Source organism: Pipra filicauda, unplaced genomic scaffold (assembly GCF_003945595.2).
Source record: "Pipra filicauda isolate LSUMZ 115617 unplaced genomic scaffold, ASM394559v2 scaffold51_size4534324_pilon, whole genome shotgun sequence".
Taxonomy (NCBI): Eukaryota; Metazoa; Chordata; class Aves; order Passeriformes; family Pipridae; genus Pipra; species Pipra filicauda.
Genome location: NW_024104665.1, coordinates 1,249,613 through 1,268,984, shown reverse-complemented (window position 1 = coordinate 1,268,984; position 19,372 = coordinate 1,249,613). Strand labels below are relative to the sequence as shown.

General features: G+C 39.0%; 1 protein-coding gene across 3 annotated transcripts in view; it reads right to left on the bottom strand.

Moving 5' to 3' along the window:
• Positions 1 to 2,054: 2,054 nt before the first annotated feature.
• EML4 (EMAP like 4) overlaps positions 2,055 to 19,372 on the bottom strand; it is a 153,085-nt gene continuing 135,767 nt past the window's right edge. For all 3 annotated transcript variants that reach the window (XM_027750293.2, XM_027750290.2, XM_027750294.2), the window contains 6 exons: positions 16,755 to 16,843; positions 15,471 to 15,568; positions 11,147 to 11,234; positions 9,847 to 9,945; positions 5,367 to 5,497; positions 2,055 to 4,881 (listed from right to left, as the gene is read on the bottom strand). In XM_027750293.2, the coding sequence (XP_027606094.1) occupies positions 4,417 to 4,881; positions 5,367 to 5,497; positions 9,847 to 9,945; positions 11,147 to 11,234; positions 15,471 to 15,568; positions 16,755 to 16,843 (970 nt within the window). In that variant the 3' untranslated portion in view covers positions 2,055 to 4,416. The remainder of the gene's footprint in view (positions 4,882 to 5,366; positions 5,498 to 9,846; positions 9,946 to 11,146; positions 11,235 to 15,470; positions 15,569 to 16,754; positions 16,844 to 19,372) is intronic.

Here is a 19,372-nt window from a genome sequence, read left to right as displayed (position 1 = left end):
GCTGGGAACACGTTTTATTCTGCACTCCTAAACCTGATTAATTCACCGTGAAGTCATCCACTTCTCTCTTTCAAACAAACAAGCCTAGAGCAGCCATACCCATTTGATGCTTGCATATATGTATATGCACACAAAGCCACACCATGCACGCTAAACATATTAAAATGTGTACATTGGCTGGTCTTCTAAATGGTATAATCCTACTGTAAGCAGTTTTTCATTCTCAGTTGATTAAAGTATTAGTACATAAAACATCTGTCAGAAAGAAAGATTAGGCAATGAACTTGTTCAGGAGGAGGCAAACATGCAGCACAAATATTGCTCAAGTAAAATCCACCTCATGGAATATTAACCCTTTCACTGCCAGGAGCCAACATTATATTGGCATGAGGCTACAGAAAGGAGAATTTTATGTTTGTTTGGCTTGGCCACGCTTAAATTTCACAAGGACATTCTACTTACTTTATTCCGATTCAACTGAAATACTGCACTTAACTGAAGGAAATATAAGGGGGTGTAACACATCTTACGGGCTGAAGCACAAAGTAGTAAATACAGCATATTGTTCTGTGTAGACTGCAATCAATATAACAATCAAAATTTAATTTTTGCTTTATTTTCAGAGACGGTCTGAATCTATGTTTTTTTAGGGATGATTAAAAAAACTGAGAGGCTGGAACTTGACATGCATCATATGCAAAAACTAGTTCTTGTTATTTATAATGAGAATTACAGCAAGATCAAACCTAAGAAACGCTTGATTCATCACTACCCATCCACATCCCCAGCCTGTTCCTCACCTATCCTGCAACTTCGATGGGAAAAAATCCCCAGGGTATGTGGTCATATCCTTAAAAGTGCCCTTTATATGTAAAACCCAGTATCACTTTGCATGATATGCACCCTATATGGACACATACTCCAAGAATCCACAAGCATAGCATTTCATAACTTTCCAGGTATTTAGTGCACAACTATACGAACATTTCAATACAGACTTTGAATTTTTCGATTGTGTAAAACGGAAGGCTGCTATAATTTTATGCCTTCAGTGGAGCTTCCACCCTGAACTTCAGCTCCACGTAAGAAATACCATCACTGCAGCTTCATGAGCTGACAGCAGATGCTGCTGTCCCCAGATAAGAAAGTGGGCACTTAGAAGCCCTACCCCACCTACATCACAAATGAGGATTCACAGAAGACCAGCTTACCCACTCCTCAAAAAGGCCTTACTGAGAATCCCTGAAGAGGTAGCAAAAGCCTTGATCTGGATTTGGAGAGAAAGAGCCTAGAAAAGGACAGCACTGCACAGCTGCAGGTGTGCTGGGAACAGCACAGTATGACCTTAGGACATCTATTTTCTGCTCATGTTGGAACAGCAGCATTCTCCTGACAATTTGGTGCAAAGAAGAGTCATTGAGGTTTCCAATGATGGTTTTTTTTTTTTTCCTTTAAGTGAGAATAAACATGAGGTATCTGTCTATCTTGCAGGTTTCTTTTCTCTCTACCCCACCCTGCCCTTTTGTGAAGGACAGAAACCAGATACAAGAAATGCAAATGACCCAAAGCCTTTAAAAAGACAGAATCTCTCACAAGGAATAAATTCAGCATATTGTGACCTTCTGCATCTGCAACTGGACAGAGACTACCAGTAATGTGGAAACATTGTGGTATTTAATACATTATAGGTAAAATAAGCTTGTACTTTTCTCATGACTTCCAGAAGAAAGCTTCTGGGCACAACCCTGGAAGGTAGACTGCACTTTGCATCAGGACAAAAACCCATTCATAACACTGCCACTTTAGTTACAAAAGGATAATGCTAGTAGGAGATTAATGAAAAACGGAAAAGGGAAATGTCATAAAACTTTTGGGAAGTAAATAAGATTCATGATGCTGAACTAACTTATTTTTAGGTGGCCTGGGAGGTTATCAAAAAAGCACACGTTAAAAGGTTCTTCCAAAATCACAGACCCAGACATTGCAATTGTGATGGCAGCATCCACTTTATAACAGAAACAACCAGAACAGATACAGAGAAAGACACTGCAATATTTCATTTTGATTATTTTATTTTTTTTAATCTTCAAAGTTTTCTGCCTTGAGACAGGAATGCATGATAGATAGAAATGGCTCAAACATCTTCACATGAAACACTCTTAATCATAATTCATTCACAATTATTTTTCTAAAACATCTACAGTTATATAATCCCACCCATTTCCATCCATTATCACAGATTTAATTGTTAAACAGTAGTTGCCAGCAATTGAAAGCTGTAAGGCTTTTTGCATATTAGTAGAGTCTTCTGAACTACAAACACAAGAATATCACAACTATAACTCTCACTTTACATGGCAACCCCAGGTGACAGATGTTCCAAATAGAAATGTGTTGCTTATGTGGAGTTCATAAAAGTGACAGAGAGCTCTCTGTGCCTCATTAGCTCTACAATCCTTTCTCCTTTACTAAGATTATTTTCTAAACCTACAGCATATTCCTCATTTGTAACCAAGAATTTTGATGAGCTGACCTTTATCTTCCACTGCTATTTGGCAAATTTGCAAGTCAGGCATACTAGAGCTCTCCAGTAAAACTCTATGTACAGAGCACAGTTTAAACAGATGGGTTGCTTGGAATCCATATCTCCCTCCATCTGAAGGGAACTACTTTGAGGTTCTCTGGAACTGTTGTAAACAAGAGGATATTTTTTTTATATATATATGTGTGTATATATATATTTATATATTTTATATATAAATGTTCTAAATGTCCTTTGGGAGTCCATTTGTTTTTATCTTTCCAAATGATGACTAAATACCTGATCTGTAGCATTTCTCCTGAGAAGATACTAGTAAGGGAATGACAGTTTTGATGCACTTTGGAATGGCACAATCACGTAAACGCTTGCACAATTAAGACTTATGAACTCATCCAAAGTTTCTAAACATGATATTCTAACTAAGAACTAAAATACCAGCACAATGCAGCAAGTTAGAAAAGAAAATTCTATGTAATCAAAATATAAACAAGTACATAGGAAATGGATATCTGCCAGTAAATCTATACCTTTTTTTAAAGTAGGAAATGTATGCACTTAAGAAAAAAAATGTAGCTATCTGACAAACTTTGTAAAAAAAAAAAGTACTTTCCAAATGCATAACAAATGCCAAGATATCCCGTAACTGGCCAGGTATAGCCACATGAGAGCTGCATGGCTTAGAGCAACCTGGGGAGGGGTGGAGTGGAAATAAAAATCACAAAAATAATAGATCAGCAAGTCTAGGGGGAAAAAAAAAATCACATCATCATCTAAATTACTGTATGCTTATATCACAACTGCTAAGGGAGCCAAGGGAAAAAATAAAAGGACAGACTGCAGTTCAATGATTCTTAGAGTTACCTCTAAAAACTCAGAAGAAAAAATTATCAGCTTAATATACTAAACCTAAGCACCAATTTAATAATTTAAGTTAACTGTATTTATATTTCTCCTACTAGGGATGGAGCAAGTTTTGCTTGAAGGCTTGAAGTTTAACTCTGGAGCCCATCTGACTTTTGTGTTCTTGTCATGCTTCCTCTACTGCTCACATCAAAGTCACTGTAAAGATTCTCTCAAGTTTCCAACTCTCTAGGCAAGCAATTCTTTGAAGAGACAATTACACCCTATAGTTTAAATCAACTTTCAGGTCACAAAAAGTGAAACATGCCAGTATTTGGTTAGTCTGCTATTAAATAGTCTGTGAAAATGGAACAGCTGACACCGTTCCTTGACAGGATTTGCCTTAGAACTAGCAGCACCCAGGGCAGACCAACTACAAACACATTCAGACTCCACAAGGAATTAGTAGTGTTAGAAAATTGCATATGTGTTAGATCAAGAAGGCATCGCCATACACGTGGCATTGTTACATTATTTTTCCTCTATTTTTTTCATTAAGAAAAAACAAAGGAAAACAGCCCCACAAAGAGCTTTTTGGTAGTTTGTTTCATTCTGTTTGTCTTTGCACCTGGAAAAAGCAGCACAGGACTCCCCAGCTGGAACAGCTCAGCACTTCCCATCAGCTTAGTTCTTTTAGAAAGCACTTTCACATAGTTAAGGTGGTCTACTCCAGCTAATTCTCAGAGCTAACCTTTTTTCCAGTATGTATTTCATGCTACTTCCTGACAGCGATTTCAGAACTGAAATGGATCTACAGTAATGTCCACTACTAACTGTGACCAGATCTTGACACAGACCATCAAGCCAGGCCCTTGGGATGGTTCCACACATTGAACTGAAGCTCAGACTAAAAATCTCACTGAAACTCAAAATCTGGAGTGGTCATGAATCTCAGCTAGTCTTCTCTATTTGAACCCTCACCCTGTAATGAAAGCACGCACACCAAGGGAAAATAACCGCCTGAGCTGGGAGCATTAAGACACCGGTGAGTTATCTTGCTGCTCTTCAGTGACTGTGGACTCGCTGCGCTCCTCGCTCAGCTCATTGGAGGGCTCTTCATAGCTCGGCTCGGCGGGATCCAGGCTGCTCCCCTCGCTTTGCTCCTCACTCTGCTCTTCACTGGCCTCCGCAGACTGCTCCAAGTTGCTCTCCAAAGAAACCGGAGAGCTGCCAGTTACACTTTCATTTTGGTTCATTTCGTTAAAAGGCTGTGGGAGATGTGCAGGAGACTGCACAGGATTTTCACTGGCAGGGATGGGCACTTTGGTTGCACCGATATCTATGACAATGTCATTTTGCGGTAGAGTTACCTTCTCCACAAGTTTCCATTGAATAATACTCATGTCTTTCCCTCCAGTTGAAATCAAGTGACCATCGCTATGAGTGAAGCTGACATTTGTCACATGACTACTGTGAGCACTGTATTTGTGACTTGGAGCCTATTGAAAACAAGCAGAAAGACAAATCACATGTTGACTAGAAAAGCACATGATATGGAAATTTAAAACTACTAGTATTTTTGCTTAGCCCTTTCAAGAGAGATCTTAATTCACAAAAGAGTAAAGAATTATATTTATATATGTCTTTGCTGCAATACATCCACTCTTAAGGTCTGTAACTTGGGACAGATGTAGATCTTCATGCAAAAAGTAATGAACCTAACACTAAGGCCAGCAAATACAAAGCATCAAGCTCTGCTCCAGAATTTAAGGATAACTACTGCCATTTCACTTTTAGGTATATTGTTTTGCATTTATATTATTTTATACTTCCTATTTTCTATATACATTTAATGGGGGTTCTTGGATATAAATGAGGTATTTGGCTGCCAGGTTCCAAAGCAACTACGCTGGAAGCAGGTGTCTGGCAAGGAAAGCTTCACACAATGTAAACAAGCACATGGACTAGACTGGTCTAGACTTACCTTTGGCTTGGAACAGGGATACTGAAAGAGATGGACCTTACAGAAATCATCAGCAACTGCTATCACTTTTCGGTTATGGGATCTGACAAGGGCATTTATGTCTGTTCCATCTGATCCTTCAGGCCAAACTCCTAGGAAAGAGTACAGCAGATATTCAGCCACGGTAGTTTTAGAAACAAAAGACAATTCATAAACAAAAACAAAATCTATAAAGCTGTGAGAAAAGACGAGCTTAACAAAAGATGAGATAGAAATTCAACTGGAAAATGGAATGTGCATGGCATTAAATATCATAAATATTTTGCTAGTCTAATGCTGCTCCCCCACCTCCTGTTCTCCCAAATCCTCAGTCTCAGCCAGGATAACATCTCAGGCTTAACATTCATGTCCTCTTCAAAACCTCAGTCTTGTTTAAAGTTTAAGTTTGCTGCTAAAACTGGTAACTCTTAACACTTTCATTCATGCACAGACATTTTAAAAGCAACAGTGGTGCTGACACATGGGACAAATACATGTACTGTACATTATGGTTTTGTTGGTTTCTTCTATGTTTCAATTGGTTTGGCTTCTTTTATTTTAAATCTTAGTATTTGTGTGATTCAAAGGAGACAACTGATTGATGATACTCTGCACAGAAATCCAGCCTGCATGGGTTTCATAGATATAAGTTCTGTCAAGTGCTTAAGTACAATTCAATATGCTTTTAAGTAAAAAGAATGACACAGATATGTCTAGACAAAAGAATAACAACATTTCCTGGATGAAAAACACGGAGCAAACTGGGGATGGGGGAGGCTCTAGTTTTAACAAAAAATAAAGACCTTAGAGATTCCCATAACAAAACAGACGATTCACATCTGCAAGGAAAGCTGAACAAAAGGTAAGCAAGGGGTTATAAGATACCAAAGTACCATATTTTTAAGCTCAGACTTGGGTTTCTAATTAGGTTCAGGAGTTAGGAGGAATTTTCCCCTCCTCAAATTTCACACCCACTCCAAAAAACTGTGTCTGATTGACTGAGAGGTATACTGATTATCAGATATGAAAATATCTTCTCCCTCCATTACAGTCACTGACTTCAGTAAAATAAAAAACATGTGCTGTCTACTGTTTTATACAGCACAAAAAGCCAAATCAGAATTGCCTTATCTTTTTCAGACTCCCACACTATATATTCTTATTTTTATCCAAAAAGACAAGCAGTTAAAAAAAAGTTGGTTTTTTTCCATTCTTCAGCAGGTGGAGTAAGAACTTAATTTTCTCTGAAGAATACAAAGGCAGCTTGTTAAACTTGTGACAATGCCAATAAGATACACTGTAGGTAATTTACTAAATAAAGACATGAAGTGCTAAGGAAAGTATTCAGAAACATTTTAGTGTTCTCATATCAGTGAAATCAAACTGGAAAATACATACTATTTAAGAATTTTCAAGTAGCTCCACATGAATGAATTTTAGCTTTCCTCTGGCTTTCTGTATATAAAATACTGTCAACAGGTGGGAACAATAAATGAACTTCAACTTCCTGAAGCTTCAGCTACCACCTTAGGCAGACTGAGACAAACAGCTATTCTCTACTGACTCTTCTTTTTAAATTCTTCTTCTTTTTAATTTAAGATTAAAATTACAAATACTCAAGATTGCATCTCTTATTAAACATCTTTTGTGTTTGCAAAGTCCTTTAGCAGCTCTAAATATAAGGCCACCTTTTTTCTTAAGACAGCAGAATTTGCTTTCAATGCATCACGCAAACATGGAAAAAACCAAGATATTAATATGACTGAGGTTTTAGTTCTCAATATAACTGTAAAAATAACAAAACTCCCAAAATATTATTATGAGGCATGACAACAGCACTTCAATTTCAATAAATTCTGCTAAACAGCATTAAGCCTCTCAAAAGAATCTGCTCAGAAAAAAGTGTGGGAAATGTGCAGTAACCCAGAGAGTGACTTCAATTGCTTGGGGTGTAGAGTGATGATACTGCTGAGCCAATAGTAATATCAACTGCCAAAAAGGAGCAATGCTGTTTTCATCCAAACCATGCATTTCCGTCCTTTTTCTTCTGCTGACAACAGTGCAATGCCTGAGCCTATGGCACACTATCCACAGAGCTAAACTGTAAAACACATACCCTATAAACCCAAATCCTACAAATTTAACCCTCTCTCCTGAGTGTCAGTGAGCAGTCCCTAGCTTGCTTGGATCCCTGAGCCAGCTGACCCCTCGGGTCAAAGCCAGACTAGCAAATATATGCTAGGTTGGCTTAGCTGTACTGTCTGATTTAATGGGAAAATACTTGCCTTTGTCTGAGACGGAGTCGTAATTTTAAGATTCTGTAAAGGGTGTCAGACTAGCAGACAGTATAAAATTAGGGCATGATGAATCTTGGCTAGGAAGTTTAAATATATTCTGTTCTGCCCCAGAATAACATCACATTATCTGCTTTATCTACTTCATTCCCAGGTCCTCTGGGAAGATTTTGAGAGCAGTTGAGACTACTTAAACTTAATCCAGAGTGGTTAAAGTTTGTATTAATCCAAAAGGGCATGCAGACAAGATCAAAAGACTTTTCCACTTTTTAAAAACTAAAAGTAAAATGGTTTCTCAAAACAGGGATTATGGGAGCTGCTTATGTCCACAGCCTGGCCCCAGTCGCTAGTAGCTTCTATCTAACAGCTGTTAAAGAGACAAAGCAAATGGTCCAGATGTGAAACCAAACTCTTTCTGCGCTCCCACTTCTCACCTCCTTAGGTCAGGAGTAAAGGACACTTCTGGGAAAGCCCTGGGATTCAGAGAGCTGCTCCCCTTATTCTGTCTGCTCTACCACCAAATGTAGTGGTAGAAGTTCAGTAGCAACAGAGCCTGCTACCTCCATGTTTCTGGTAGATTTAAGTACTCTGCATAAAATGTAAAATATGCTTCAGCTCCAAGTCTATTCCAGAAGGAATATGCAGTCCTTACAAAGTGTTTTTGTTGCTCCTGGAGAAAGACATCATATTAGCCTGAGAGTTTTGGTTTTCACTTTCTGTATCATCTCCCGAATCTTCTAATACTCCATTTTAAAAAAGGCTTTTGTGTTGCACTATTATTTCAGTCACAGTAGCAAAGACAGTGAGGAAATGACTACTGTGCTCCAATTCCTTGTTAGCCCAAGCCCACATGCACAGAGCATCAGGAGGATACAGCCATCCACTTCCAACTTCACCCAGACAGACTGAATAAAAACAAACATGTACCCAACAACCTGGTTCACAGCTCTCAGGATTATGGAAACCAATATTTTCATCAAACTAGCAATAAGCAACAGTATTCAGCTCCAGAAAGAGCATGCTTCTGTTTATTTCTGTTACCTACTTCAAGCTCCAAAGAACTCAGAAATGTTTATGCAATCTAGCAACTCATCATCTTCCTTCTCTGATCCCTCTATTTTCCCTATTCTGTCACAGATCTTTGTTACCAAAAAAGGAAATCATGTTTGGTTATTAAGCACCAAATGCCCTCCACCCAACCAATATGCTACACAAGAGTGTCAGTGTTAGCCCACACACCAACTTCAATCCTTTAAGGCTACTTGCTCATTAAGGACATGGCAGACCTTAAATAGGCATGACAGGTGTCAGAAGGTACAGAAAGTATTCAAACTCACTTGAATTTCTTCTATCCTGCATATAAACTGGTATTCAAAGTTGAACTCCTAGTAGCTGTGAAAAGATCTGCAGACCTAACCCTCACCTCTAAAGAATTTGCTGATTTACCTGCTTTTGATATTTCCACCAACACAAAGGACAGAGGCAAGTATTTGATCTCAGTGGTGGAAGAGAGACATTCAACACCCTGCTCATACAACTTCACTGAGAGGTTGAACTGTACTTTTAAACCCATCACAGAGAGGCTCCTTATTTATGGCCAAAAGAGCTGTCATAAGCAAAAGCAGTTTGAATTGTACTATTAAAAGCAGATCTGTCAGCTTTGTAAAGTGATTTTGTGCATTTTAAAAATAAACTACTAGGCAAAGAATCTGTTTAATCCGTAAAGCATTTTTATTCTTTACAAACAGTGTATATTACTCACCTTTGACTACAGGTATCAAAGTACTGTCATGATTTTAATTTATGGACTATAACCTACACTCACACCTTCTTGTTCCTATCCAAAACCAAGGTAAGCAAAGGAGAATGCACATGTGCTATATGAGCACTTTAAAATATAAGCTTTCTGCGTCTAAAAGTGGTAGCCTAAAATGACAGCAGAAAAGTCAAATCTCAAACTTCAAGAACTAAACAGAAACCAATTGCACGTTGTCTGTAGAACATCCGGTGCTCTTTATTTCAGACAAATATTGTGGTCAGTCTCTTTGGTCTGTGATCTCAGCACCATCCCTAATAATCATTAACAGTGTACCTCTAATGACAAACTGAAGCAAACAAAAACACAAGCACAGCATGGATAGCTTAAAAGCAAGTTAAACAGTGCTTACCAAAAACCTGGAAGCCTAGCACACAAGTATATGTTGTCCAATCTATATCCTTACAGTCAGAACGATTCCTGATTAGCTTACAGCCACTTGGAATGTCCCCTGTAAAAACAAAGTGAATGATGAATGAAGCAATGCAAAATTATATTTACACACATGCTCTTTGAAGATGCTAATACAGTAAATAAATGCATCTTAAAACCAATCTGGAATTACATTGTAGAGGCAAAGACAGACCAGTACGTTTATGAAATTCCAGATACTTGAAGCTTTACTTGGTTTTTATGAGTCATATTTACTTCTCATTTCCCTCTTCTGATAGCATAACCTCCCTGCAGCTTGAGTACCCTGCTACCAGCTCAATAAAATGCTTTAATAAAAGTCTGCAATATAATAATTTCTTCCTCCTACCAGCTCCACCGATGTGCTAAAATTCAATCAGTCATTCAGGAAGTTCTGCTTTTAAAACAGTGAGCAACTACTGCCAGAGAAACCTTAGACTGCTTTTCAACTTTTAACTAGGAAAGATTGTCCATCTTGTAATACACTAGGCCACTACTAATGGGTCACAGCTCTTTTCTTCCTTATACATGAAATTAAAGCACCGACATGTCCTTTTGATAGATTGCACTATCTATTTTGATAGATTTGAAACTTAAGTGTGACAGGCAGAAAAAACATGTTAAGGGGACAGATATTTAAATTGCTGGCTATTCTTGTCTGTACTGCAGTCCTCTTGGATCTAGTTAAAAGTTGTAAGAAGACAAGAATACAAAAACCAATTTAAAAACAGACTGATATGCACTACTCAAGTTGCATTTCTGACACAGCCATTATATATTAAATTCATATTTTCACATATTAAAAAAAAGACAAACCCAAAACCATTATTTCCACTAACTTATTAAAGTAGCAATATTGCTTTGCTTAGTTTTCAACACCACCAGCCAAGAGAAGTTTCAAACAAGAAACCACAGAACTGTGGCACAGACCTACTAATTTTATTCCCCCAAAATAACTGGTATTGTTGACATCAATTAGACAACTGTATATATTATTTTCAATCTACAGAACTTTGGGCCAACATCAAAATGTTTATGACCTTGTAAAGAAGTAAGCTATATTTGGCATTGCCATTAGGTAATACACAGCTCTGAATAACATCAAGATATCAGGTTACACAAGTTCAAATTGGTCCCTTTGTCAGTAAGCATTTTGTACAGCCCTGATCAAACATATTTTTCTAAATATTCTGACAGTTTATACATATTTCTGTTTCCAGTCTATTTAATTTCATACTTACAGTATAGTATTTCATAGTCTCCTGAGTTTGACATTATATACTTGTTGTCCGGGGACCAGTCAAGGTGTGTAATATAGCTGGAATGTCCCTGGAGAAGAATGCAGTAACAGCAGTGTGAAACACCTACTTTAGTGGAAAGTGAAGCAGAAGTTGCACCCACAGATGGGACAGCTAACAGCAAAAAAAAAATCACCTCCCCACCCACCCCAGGTCTGCTGCAATTCACTTGTGTTCTTTTAAAGGCTCCTTCCTTACTCACAGTGCCACACTCACTGACAGCTAAACAAATGCAGGCCTCTCCCACTCTTCCCTTGTAAATCGTGTCCCTCTTGGACTCCAGAATGATTTACTGCTAGAAGGCATTATGCTAAAATATGGATGAACTAAAAATTTATATGTGAATTAGGAACATACACATTGCTACTAATTGAGAAAAGCAAGTAACTTGCACAGGATCATTTTTAGAGCCCAACAAAAAAGTGACAGAACTCTTATTTCTCTGTTCATTTAAAATAACTTCCATTAAATGCACACACATGCAAATAACCTTTGCTCACCCTAAAAACCAAGGATACCTTGGTTAACAACCACAATGTAAAAAGTACAAGATCATGACCTGGTGTTACAAGAATACTCTTCTAAGCTTTTAAAAAGTTTCTGCTGTGCTTCTTACACTGCACACATGTTAGTGCCAGCTTTGAAAGCTGTCCTCCGTATAGGCACGGGGTCATCTATATTAAGAATCAAAAACCTCTGGTCTAGTTGCTTAGTTATTACCATAAAGAGCACACTGAGGGCTAAACACCCATCTGGGGTTTTGAGGGAGAAGATAAATCCAGCTGGTCGAAATATTTTTCCTGTGCACAGACTTTTTTGATGGTAGTAATAATAAAAATAATAACAACAACAAAAATAATAATAGTAAAGGCTCCAGAAAAGCCAAAAATTTGTATAAGGTAGGAATAATTTATTTCCTGTAGAGGAAAGGGTAGGAAATTAATAAAAGTGACATCCATGTCACTCTTTTCTTCCTCCACCCTTCCATTTCTTCTCACTGCTCCTCTTCCTCTTCTAAGTCCATCTATTTCCTCCCCTTCCTAGTCATTCCGCCAGGCAACAAAATGGCATTTTCTTGAATGATTCAAGTCAATTTATCTCCCTCTCTCAGGGGGCATTATGAAGATGGTGTCCCTCAGCCTGAATGGCCCAGGGTCTCATGGCCCAGTCTGCACTGGCCATGCCAGGGCCATGCCGAAGCACTGCACTGGCTGCCAGCTCACCCACCACACCAATTGCTTCCACACAGAACTCTAAGAGATGTCGATTGCTTCCAGAATTATATGTAGAAATACGTCCATGTCCTGTCTCCCTGTTCCCAGCCTCTGTGAGAGACTGCAAAAACATTTAGGAGAAAAGCTAGCCTTTATGATTTATTTACTTATGAACTAGTCTCTCCCTCAAGCAGAGAACAGTGTATTGACATAACTGCTTTGCAGTCATGGGTGAGATATATGATATTGACTTGCAAACTTGGTATTAAACAAATAAAAAGTGCACAATTGGTTAGGATTTTTTCTTCCCCCTCCCCTTATTTTTCAAGTCTTCGAATATGCAATTGAATTCCAACATGGAAAAGAATTGGTCAGTCATTTAGTAAATCCTGCCAGACATTTGGCAGCTGTTAAAATTCCTGGGGGCTGCAGGGCAAGCAACAAAGCAATTGGCCAGGGGGCTCTAGGCTGCAAAATCCCTTCAGGCAAGCGATCACCAAATGATGAACTGGAATATAACATTGTTATCATATTTTCAATAGGAGGATCCTGTTTTCTATTAAAATCTTTCTTTGGTAGCTCCCCACTGATAAGGCAACATTTTACTCTCTTCTTTTCTGTACCTTTATATACAGTGAATGTAATGATTCATATTATCACTGGATAATAAAACTATCTGACTAAACAGAAATCCTCTCCTTCATTGGCAATGTTTATCTGTTTCAGACTTGAGTGGTGCAAGGTTCAAAATGCCCATAGCCTATAGGAGAGCCACACAAATCATTTCAGGTCAAGTCCAGTGCATTAAATACTTTAGTGTGGCTGCCTGTGTGGCTTTCACCCCACAGCCCTCTCCATAAATGCACAGCATTTGCTCCTCTTTTGCTAAGTTCTCTCTGATGTAAGGCAAACAGAGACAGCACCAGCCACCCAGGAACTGCTGACATGCTGGAAGTTCATACCCCAGCCCATACCTTCAAACTGCTGACTGCATAGCTGGAGCCCTCAAAAAACAGCTGCACTAGTCAAAACCGTTGTTTAGGCTCATCTGAAATTCTGATCCCAGCCAGCACTATCCCTCACCGTGGAAACAGGCTCACAGGTCGCAGACTTGCCTCTCTAGCAGCAGCAGAATGCCTGGTTATGACTGAGAGGGGATTTAAACGTAACAGTGGGCATACAGCCCTCATGCACAAGCTAATGCTGCTTCAGGAGATAAAATCCTTCTGAAAGTATTCGAGTAATGCATTCAAGTTGGAAGAAACAACCAGAAGTTGACTACCAGGAGGACTGAGTCATACTACTTGGAGGTCACCCGCAAGGCTACTGAATGACAGAATGCCAGAAAGATGCAGTGCCAGGAGAGCGCTCCCGGTCCCGAGCACGCCTGGGTGTCTCCCTGCTTAGCATCAAACTGGTACGGACCCGCCAGCATGCTGGCAGGAAGCAGAGGGCAGGCACAGGGTGCATGAAATCGGATCAGCAGCCTCACAGCTACATGTCACTGCCTTCTGCACAGGCTGGAGGGGTCGGGGGAGCTCAGCCCCGGCAGAAACCAGGTTGCCAATGTCTTCTACATGCAGTCACTCAGACTAAAAAAAATGGGATAAAAGAAATCTCCTTTAAGGCCTTAACACTTCTGCCTGAGTATAACAATGCTCAATTCTCCCACTCTAATTTTTATAAACCCCTTTCCTGCCAAGGTAGAGGGACAGAGGGACATACAGATGATGGTTTAAGTTACAATATGCTCCCTCTTGACACATAATAGATACGATATACAGAAATAAATGCTCATGCATCTTCAAAGAGCTCACAGAGACCTTGAAGTACATAGTAAGCTAAATATTATGTATGTTAGGATTAGCCATCTCTGAGATATTTTATATTCTATGGTTAAAAAAATAAGTGATGAGGTGAAACGTTGTACTAAGGTGCAGTCATCCATTGCCATCCCCACTAGCCCCACTGGGGCCCTGGTCTAAGCTCCCTGCAGGCTCAGCCCTTTCCCCATTGCCTGAGCTCCTGCAGAAGGCTGCAGATTCAATTTCTCATCTCACAACCATTGTGGTATGGGGTAACCTCATCATCACCCTGCTCAGGGGCTGCAGCATACCCTGGCTCACCCCACCCCACAGTGAGGAGTCCCCAGAACACCCACCAGCCTTCCTGCCCAGCTGCATCCCATGGCAGCGCTGAGCCCGCCCTGTCAGCCTGCACACTGCAGGGATGGGGCAAACCCACTGCTGCTGATTGCCCTGGCAGCCCTGTGCCCCCCACGGCAGCTGCACACAGGCTGCTCTGGACCCACATGCTCTAGCAGCATGTGTCACATTTCAAACGTGAACCTGTTCTTACGATGTAATTTGCACCCAAATCCCATTAAGTTTCACGTGTTCTTTTTGTAAATATTTCCACTACCCTAAAGAGATAGCTGAACTTAAGACCAGAATGTTAGATAACCAAACACTTAAGGAAAAAATAGCGTATCTCTTTAGCACTGGGACAACCTCATCTAAGTGTAATGACTAATATAAATGCCACTACTTGTGCTACACTTAGATCTATTTATCCTGGGCCATATCCTTCAATTTCAAGTTTGGTAGTAACAATTACAGCTGAAAATAGTGTACATTCACAGTCTCTAAAAGTACATGTTCTAACGGAATTCCACCACCATATGTTGGTTCAAGAAGTACTTTACCAATAGGGGGAAAATACCCCCAAACAAATGTAATATTTTCCTTGAAAGAGTTTCAGCATACAGGTGCAAGGCATTTCTCCATCTTACTGCTAATTTCCTTTTTTAGAGAAACAGGCAATAGTCTGATAAATTAGTCATATTTGATGCAAAAGTGATCACTGAACACCAAGAGTTATGGTACCCATTAGATTGAAGTTCCAAATCAATCAAATGCTGAAAAAATCCCTGTCAAACATTTAACCAAAAGGGAAAAGCATCAGTCTGGAAAGGGTTTCATTACTTAACCATCATAGTGTATGTATAACATCAAAATGCAAGAACTGATGATTATATGTGCTCCAAAACTTACATTGCATTTTCCATATCTGCTATACTTTCTTCCATTTTCTGTTACTACGTAGAGGTAAATGAAGTTGTCATGGGATCCAACTGCAAGTAAGGTGCCATCTACAACACAGAATATTTGATATAAATTAATAGAATGTTTGTTTTCTGAATTTTAATTATTTCAGACATCGCTAAGACAACAGTCTCAGTTAACCTACTGCTTATGAATTGTATTGAAGGATTCATAACTGTTTATATTATGCTGTTTTTCAGTCAGTATCTGTTTACTTTTTGGGTATGGTTTTTGGGCAAGTTCATTCATTTCTGCTTTTTTTAGAGTCAGTGTCCAATGGCCAGGATATAAATCCTCAGATTGCACTGGATTTCTGAAAGCTGTTGACAGGAGGCAGAATTGAGTTTTCTGCATCATAAAAATGCAGAACAGTATTTACTCTATGGACACCTTAACTTTGGAGGTGTGGACTGCATATAAATCATCACTAAATAATGTCTAAAGATGTCGGACATTCAAACATTATAAGCAGTTTTCTAATCTACATTGTCTCCATTTAAAAAAAGTATGTGGACAAAAGCTGCCATGAATCATGATTGAACACCTCTAGTGTCAATGAATATCAGTGATTTAAAATAAATTGCTGTGCTTGGCATATGCAGCAGCAGCAGCAGAGGAACATTTTGCTCACTGACATTCCATGTTAGCCAAAAGCAAACAAGAAGAAGATTTACAAGGGTGTTCTTCCATCTTGTTTTAACAGAGAGAGGAGTCAGCCTCTGATGATTTTTCATGTCACGCCTGAAGAGGAGACTCAATACTGGCTTGGACTCCACATAATCCCTTAGCAAATACTTGACAAATAGCTCTGACTGTCAGACAGACAGGAGCTTAGTTTTATCGTTTTGCATTAATAAACCTGAAAACCAACTAAGAAGTATATTAAAATATCACTGAAATATTAAGTTTTTTACAGACTTTTCTGTTAATCTGTCAACTATGTAGTTAAGAACTTTTATTTTTTCTTGGAGCAAAGTTAACATTTATTACGACAGCACCGCGTAACATGAAGGAAAGGCTGAGAAAGGCAATGGCAACTTTTGTAGTTACAAAACTCCAAGATGTAGCACACGCAAACAAACTTGTAAGCAAAATACACAGTTACATATTAAGTATCTGAAACAATTTTTTCAAAGCTGTGTCCTTTCTAGTGACTGGGGATTAGTTTACCATCATTTAACAGAACATATATGTGATTGATCAGAATTATTCTCCATGTACAAGTCTGCCTACCTACTGAGTAGCGCATCACCGAAAGCTGTTCATTGCCATCAGTGTGTATTGAAACCAGATCCCTCGTTTCAGCGTCCAAAACAAACCACCTAGAGAGAGGAGAATTCCAATGAGTATCACTTTCACTAAACAAGAAAACAAGGAAAAGAGCAATAATCACTGCCTGCCTTCATGTTCTCAAGCTATCCCCTCAAGGGTAGCACAGCGAACATCTGTTTTTAATGGAACACTTTCCTGGTTCACAAAGCGATACAAGTTTCAGTGAAGAATAGATAAAAGATTCTAAATAGAGTTCAGTTTTTTCCCCCTCCCCTGACCACTGTAGCAATCACCAAAATTTCTACTGGATGATAAACATGCCAAACAGATAACATGACTGCATCTTATCATCACGAAGGCTCAAGGCTACAGCTGAATTTTATTCTAGTTCTTCCCTATTTTGAGGAGCAACTTTGATACAAAAACTGACCTTTCAATTTTTATGAAGCAAAGTTAAAAAAATAAAAATAGAAGTAGTAAGTGAAAGTGGAAAACATTTTCAAACTCATTTTAAACACAAATTATATTCTAATTTGGTATTTTCTTCTCAGTCCTTTCCACTTCTATGAATAATTTTATCAACATAAGAAGGAATTCACTAAAATTTGATGGTTCATAACCTACCACTTTATTTTTTAATTTCTTAATTGGTTGGATGATTTATAACTACGGTAATTAATTGCATTTTTTTATTATTTAGCAGTAACTTTTAACCTGCAGTATTATTTATGAGGCACATGCAAAAAGCCCAGAGATGCTTACAAAAACTTGCTGGCACATACACTGAAATGGCCACTGACAGCAAGATGTGCAAGATCAGCAGAACCTGAGCATTTTGCAGTGGTTCTCATCTCCACTTAACAGTTAAATAGAGTGAACATTAGCAACAGAGAGACAATGACAATTTAATAAAAATATATATTCATACATGTAGATAATGAAAACAGAAGGTGTCATTATGACTGAATACCCTGAAGCTGTACTGGGAATTTAATGTCTTTGCTCCCAACTTTTGATTTCACAGCCAGGTTTCTATCCCTAATGGTAAACGGTGAGTTTATACACTGTGGAAACGAGCAAGGCAATTCCACCCTTTGTATCACAGTGAACCCAGTGGAACATTGCTAAATCTAGGATCGTAACAAAGCTGTAAAATAAACTCCAGGAACAATAACACACATTGCTGCTTTCTATGGATGGAGATGAGATTCCAGCTTGTGCTCATCCAGTGTCTGACAGCTAGGCATCTGGAAAGCAGCTTGGTCCCAATGGCTTAGAATCAGCTTGTGTTTAGAGAACCACACGAAAGAAATTAAACAACATACACATAAAGAAAACCCAACCCCATATGCCATGGACTGCTGAATAATCTGTGTGCAAGAGAGATGGAACTAGTGGAAAACAGCTAACATGTTTGCGCTGGAAAGCAGTAGAAAACATGCTGAGTCTCTCTGATGTAATCCTCTAGGATTTTGATATCCAATCTACACTGAAATCTACTGAAGCTTTGCAGGTTCTCTGAACAGATTAGGAGTTAAAAGTTGCTATTCTGCTATTTAGTTCAAACTATGTCACCCTTTGGCCCTGACAAATGCTTCACTAAAATGTTACCTGGCTGATAACCCTGAGAGGGGTGTGGATATTAAAGAACAAACTAAAATAAATTTAAAAAACAAAACAAAAAAAAAATCCCCAAAACAGCAAAATCTATTTATCTATCAAGATGACATAGCGTGATGCCTGTTTGCTTATCCTGAGCAGCATAGCTGGAGTGCCTGTATTTAAAAACTGATGATCAGCACAGTAACAACCAAAAGCAGCCTTCTTCCACAAAGCAGATGGGTACCCCCCTTCCCACACTCTCCCACAGGTGACTGTGTTGCACAGCAGTTTTGCCAGACAGCCGAGGGAAGGGCTCAGCCACCTTTGTCCCAAAATACATAACCAGGGCCGAGCAGGGAGGCTGCTGCAGCAGGGGCATGCCTCTTGATGCTGGCCCTGAGACTGGTTGTTTAGGTTTGTTCTTTGAGGCCGTCACCTGAATCAGATAATCCTCCCATTAGCATTACGTAAAATGAAAAATACCCAAAGCCTAAAATGCAGCCAGAAAAAATATGCAAACCATCCCTATTTTACTTAAAGCACAGAGGTATCAAACACAATGCAAAACATCTGCTGCTCTTAAGAGTGCACACTAAACTGCATTTGGCATCTGGAGAAAGCATTTTGTGACATCAGTCCCTCTCTAAAAATTCTTCTGAACAGGAGATACTGGCAGCAATCCTAGCTGTCCAAGGAAACAGTCAGTGCACTGTGACGATTTTGATAATAATTTAAGAAAGGAAACACTGGTCACATGTAGTACAGCCATTTCTTGATGCTTCCACAGCTGTAATCTATAATCAGAAATGCTCTCTTTAATCTTCCAAGCCCTTCCAATGCCGTGGCAAACACTGCAACCGCCAGCATGAAAGTCCATCTCCATGAAATGTGTCTCCAGTACAGCAGCTACAGCATTTCATTGGCATGCCACACATACGCCCTTCTTGCAAATAGCTGGGGTCCACCTTGAGACTGTG